The 5,305-nt window shown below is 49.5% G+C and overlaps 1 protein-coding gene across 1 annotated transcript; it reads left to right on the top strand.

Annotated features, from left to right (window-relative positions):
- Positions 1-1,889: 1,889 nt before the first annotated feature.
- On the top strand, positions 1,890-4,935 carry si:dkeyp-113d7.10 (replication initiator 1). Its single transcript, XM_039825260.1, has 3 exons — positions 1,890-2,083; positions 3,303-3,553; positions 4,426-4,935. Exons 1-3 carry the CDS (start codon positions 1,990-1,992, stop codon positions 4,675-4,677), a joined length of 597 nt encoding a protein of 198 aa, XP_039681194.1. The 5' UTR covers positions 1,890-1,989; the 3' UTR covers positions 4,678-4,935.
- The last annotated feature ends 370 nt before the right edge of the window (positions 4,936-5,305 follow it).

The raw sequence follows: 5,305 nt of genomic DNA, 5'->3' as shown, positions 1-5,305 counted from the left end.
GCTGACGTTTTCAGAGGAATCGTAGCCAAATCAGTCTAATACATTGATGCCATCAACACAGGTGCGCTCTGCATTTTTATTACCGCGACTTTTACAGACCCGTCTCTGCTTACTGGCTAACATCTCTGACACACCAACCAAAACGAGAGGAAGCGCAAGTCGCTTAAATGGCCTCCTCGACTCCTCCACTCACATCTTTAGTCCCTCCCACCGAGGGGGGATGGGAGAGACAGTCATCGGAGGGGAGAGGAGCTGAGGAAATGTGTTTTAGTGGGATGAGACGTCCTTTCCTCTGAATCCCTCAGCCGTCTGGGCGGAGTTAGTCACTTCTTCAGGAAGACTGCTCTCTGTACCCTCACCTAGAGCTCTTGTATAAAGTACTTGAAAGCAATACTTAAGTAAAAGTACAAGTATCTCACCAGAAAATGACTTTGGTAGAAGTTAAAGTCACCTTTTAGAGCATTACTTGAGTAAAGTCTTAAAGTAGCTGATATTAACTGTACTTAAGTATCAAAAGTAATTTTATGATATTAAATGTACTTAACTATTAGATACAGTATTAGGGGACCACTAAGGTCTATATAAAAGAGACTTCAGATACAGTATTAGGGGACCACTAAGGTCTATATAAAAGAGACTTCAGATACAGTATTAGGGGACCACTAAGGTCTATATAAAAGCATCCAAAGAGCACAATGAACACCATGAGCACCATGGTTGAAGGACTATCCAATTGCGCCCAGAGTCATTTGAGTGGCGTCCGTTGGTGACGCCCATTTGGAAATGGGCTGTGAATGAAGCTTGCCCAGACTGAGACTGGGTCTGGTGTCGACCAGGCTAGGCCTATGTCAGATTCCAGTGTGAACTCTTTGCGGTTTCTTGCGCAAAACAACAATAACAATGACATCAGACGCAGCACACTGTCGCACTAAAGTTAGGGAGGTTATGGAGGAAGTCAGCATTTTGGCTTTTATTTCAAAATGTTTGTGTGTAATGGCAGCCGTAACATTAATGAGCAGACACTAACTAAGTCTAACAGCTCCCTCTCCCTCCACTGACTTGCTCCATCACTGTTCTCCATGTTGTAGCCTAGTCCAGTTTTTAATGTTCCTGTCTGTGTCTCGGGCTAACTCCCGCCGGCGCATTAATCGTGACAGATGTCGATGTAGATTGACGTAAAGGTCCCATCAAATCCTCCTCGGTTGTTCACACTGCGGCCGCGTTGAAAAACATCAGACCTGGGTCTGATTCAGGACCACATATGGAGGTGGTCTAAATCGGATTTGAAAAAATCAGATCTGGGCAAGATTTGGAGTGTTCACACTACTTCTGAAGAAGTCTGACCTGGTCACTTGACCCCGAACTAATCCGATTTGGGCCACTTCTGCCTGCAGTCTGAACAGAGTAAGATGCAACGCGGTGCACACCGTTTTCAGATTGCACTTGCCCCAGGTGTTGCCAGTGGCCCGCCCACCTGCAGTACTTGCAAGGAAAGCAGACACACAACAAAGTAACAGGAGGACATGGGAGGGGGGGGTCCTCACACGGCCTTCATAGTCAACCTCAAAGCAGCTGCAAAGAAATGCTTATAACTGTGCCTTGAAGTCTCTCCTCTCACTTTTCCCTCCTTCCTCTCTCCCCTTCTCTTTGTCTCCTCTCCTCTTCATCTCCTCGTCTCCTCCCCTCCTTTCTCTCTCCCCTTCTCTTTGTCTCCTCTTCCTCTCCTTGTCTCCTCCCCCCTCAGACCCGGAGCGCCCCCCCGTCCTCTCTGTCTCCCAGGACTGGGTTCCCATCCTGGACAAGGTCTTCGGTCAGAAGTGGTGCAGCGACCTCTGGCAGATCAAGGAGCGTGGGGGAGGCGGGGGAGGGGGAGGGAGAGGGGGGCCAGGGGGGTGGAGTCTGGGGGCGTCGCTGGCCCCCCCCTCTTTGACCCTGGAGCCGTCCCCGTCCTCCCCGCAGCAGGACCCCCGCTGGACTCCGCTGGAGGACATGGAGGTGTTTTCTCCGGACGACGACGCTGCAGACGGCCAGAGGAAGAGCACCGCACCCCCGCCGCCGCCAGGACCCCCGCTCAGCCCCAAAGGTAAACTATAAACTCTATACTGTGTGTGTGTGTGTGTGTGTGTGTGTATACAGTATCTCACAAAAGTGAGTACACCCCTCACATTTTAGTAAATATTTCATTAAATCTTTTAATGGGACAACACACACACACAAACACACGTGTCTTTACTGCCCTCCACTGGACACTTATGTATCATAATCAAATATATTAGTAAATAGAAAAACACTGACAGGGAACATTTTACTGCACATACATTTAGTTAGAGGGTAACCATCACCAAACCCCACCAGACTCCATGTAAATAATCAGGACTTTATAATAATAAAATACTTTTATCATCGTAAAACACACTTCATTCAAAGTGGACACCTTTCATTTTTCGCATCTGAACCAATATCTGTACCGATACCGGTACCTGAAATCCAGTTCCCGGTATCCAATGGTACTTTTTTTGGTACTTTTCTCTCTGTAGTCACAAAAAAAATATTTCAGTTGTAAAAATAAATCCAAACCTATTAATCCTATTTAACTTAGAACATTATGTTATTTATTTAGAATATTTTACACTGACAGAAATTAAATAAAAATAAACCCCTCTCTCTCTCCTCCCAAACCTGTCCCTACAACCTATTCAATTGAATAAGTATTCAACTTTAATTCTTGTATTTGTATATTAATCTTTTTTAGCTTTTTGTTTTATTTTCATAGGATGACCGTTTTTAAGTGTGTGTGTGTGTGTGTGTGTGTGTGTGTGTGTGTGTGTGTGTGTGTGTGTGTGTGTGTGTGTGTGTGTGTGTGTGTGTGTGTGTGTGTGTGTGTGTGTGTGTGTGTGTGTGTGTGTGTGTGTGTGTGTGTGTGTGTGGGGACCTCTGCTCTCTGTCAACATGCAGAGAGGACTGATAAGCTTGCGCTTACACGCTCTCAGTTACCGAAATTTGGCACCGTTTGATTTTGTGAACCAATACTCTGTAGTACGGTTTTTTTCCCCGCCCGTTCGAATTCGGTTGGGTACCGAAAAGTACCGGGGTTGCGTACCCAAACCCTAAGCCTGACATCACCTCTCAACAAATGTAACTACATGTTGCTCGGGTGTGCCTTGGTAGCCGCATTCTCCCCTCCCCCGACTAATTTCCTCACACACACAGTAACACAGGAACACACACACAGGAAAACACACACACACACACACGTTTAACTAACTAATATAAGTTGATAGAAATGGCGTCTGTTCCTTCAGGGTCTTCGGGCCGCCGCTCCTCGGCGTCGATGCTTCACCGTCTCCTCACGCTGCCGTCTCAGCTGCTGGAGGAGGACGAGGACGCCGCCGCCGCTGCCGCCAACGAGACGCTCGCCGCGCTGGCCATCGAAGGCGTCGCCGACCGGCAAGACAGCGTGGAGCCACCGGCCGGTCGCCCTGGCCTCTCGCCCCCGGCAACCAGGGAGGAGGAAGAGGAGGAGGAAGAAGAGGACGAGGACAAAGGGAGGAAGGTGAGAGGGAGAAACACCAGAGCAGGGGGAATGAGAGGGAAAACGCCAGAGCAGGGGGAATGAGAGGGGGAAACGCCAGTGCAGGGGGAATCAGACGGGGAAACACCAGAGCAGGGGGAATGAGAGGGGGAAACACCAGAGCAGGGGGAATCAGAGGGGAACGCCAGAGCAGGGGAAATGAGAGGGGAAACACCAGAGCAGGGGGAATCAGAGGGGAAACCGAGAGCAGGGGGGAATGAGAGGGGGAAACACCAGAGCAGGGGAAAATCAGAGGGGAAACGCCAGAGCAGGGGGAAATGAGAGGGGGAAACACCAGAGCAGGGGGAATGAGAGGGGGAAACACCCAAGAGCAGGGGAATGAGAGGGGAAACGCAGAGCAGGGGAATCAGAGGGGGAAACGCCAGAGCAGGGGGAATCAGAGGGGAAACAGAGGCAGGGGAATGAGAGGGGAAACACCAGAGCAGGAGGAATGAGAGGGAAACACCAGAGCAGGGAGAATGAGAGGGGAAACACCAGAGCAGGGAGAATGAGAGGGGAAACACCAGAGCAGGGGAAATGAGAGGGGAAACGCCAGTGCAGGGGAGAATGAGAGGGGAGAACACCAGAGCAGGGAGAATGAGAGGGGAAACACCAGAGCAGAGAGAATGAGAGGGGAAACGCCAGTGCAGGGGGAATGAGAGGGGGAAACACCAGAGCAGGGAGAATGAGAGGGGGAAACACCAGAGCAGGGGGAATGAGAGGGGGAAACGCCAGTGCAGGGGGAATCAGACGGGGAAACACCAGAGCAGGGGGAATGAGAGGGGGAAACGCCAGAGCAGGCGAATGAGAGGGAAATGTTTAATATAAGGTGTTATTTTGTCCCGTGTGTGCAGAAGAAGAGGCGGAGGGTTTGGTCCGAGTGTGAGGAATGCGGGCGCCGGTTCAGCCGGATGTCTCTCCTGAAAGCTCACCGTCAGACTCACGTCGCCGATAACGCCGGCGCCGCCGACACATCGTCTCCTTCGTCCCCGCCCGGAGGCGGCGGAGCCTCGGCGCTACGCTGCTCGCACTGCGGGAAGAGGTTCTCCTCGATGACGCGTCTCCACAGCCACGTCCGGACCCAGCACCCCGGGAACAGGACCTGAGGACAGTCCAAAATTTCCCGACTGGAAAAGGAAAGGGGATCAACGGAGAGTCCGACAAACAAGCCCAACAAAAACCAGACAGAGTCCACAGAGCAGGAACCGAAAACATAACACGGAAACAAAAAAGTCCGGAAATCGCCACAAAATCAACATACTGCACATACTTTCAGTTAGAGGGCAACTATCACCAAACCCACCAGACTCCACGTAAATAATCAGGACTTTTAGCATCGTAAAACACACTTCATTCAAAGTGGACAGAAACAAAGTGAAAGCCGTTCTGGGTCGTCTTTCCACTTTTCCAACCATCACAACTCTAGTTTTGGTTAAAATAAACAACTAGTTTACAGATTTACATGTGGAAATATGTTGCCTCTATACACGCTAAAAGTACTGTTTTTTTAAATGGAGTCTGGTGGGTTTGGTGCTAGCGACCTCAGAGCCGTTTCTGGTTAAACAGAAAGGTCTTAAAGAGAAAACCCTTTTAGTCAGAAACTGCCACGAAATCACCGTCGCCAATCGGTGCAAAAATATTTTATCATCCCAGAAGAATCTGTTCAGGCCATGATCACACTTGGCGTCTTTTATTTTTAATTTTTTTTTTTGACAAGAAAAAATTTACTACAGG

The sequence above is a fragment of the Perca fluviatilis genome, chromosome 15, assembly GCF_010015445.1.
Source record: "Perca fluviatilis chromosome 15, GENO_Pfluv_1.0, whole genome shotgun sequence".
NCBI classification, from domain to species: Eukaryota; Metazoa; Chordata; class Actinopteri; order Perciformes; family Percidae; genus Perca; species Perca fluviatilis.
Note: the sequence above shows the minus strand (reverse complement) of the source record. Positions and strands in the feature narration are given on the sequence as shown.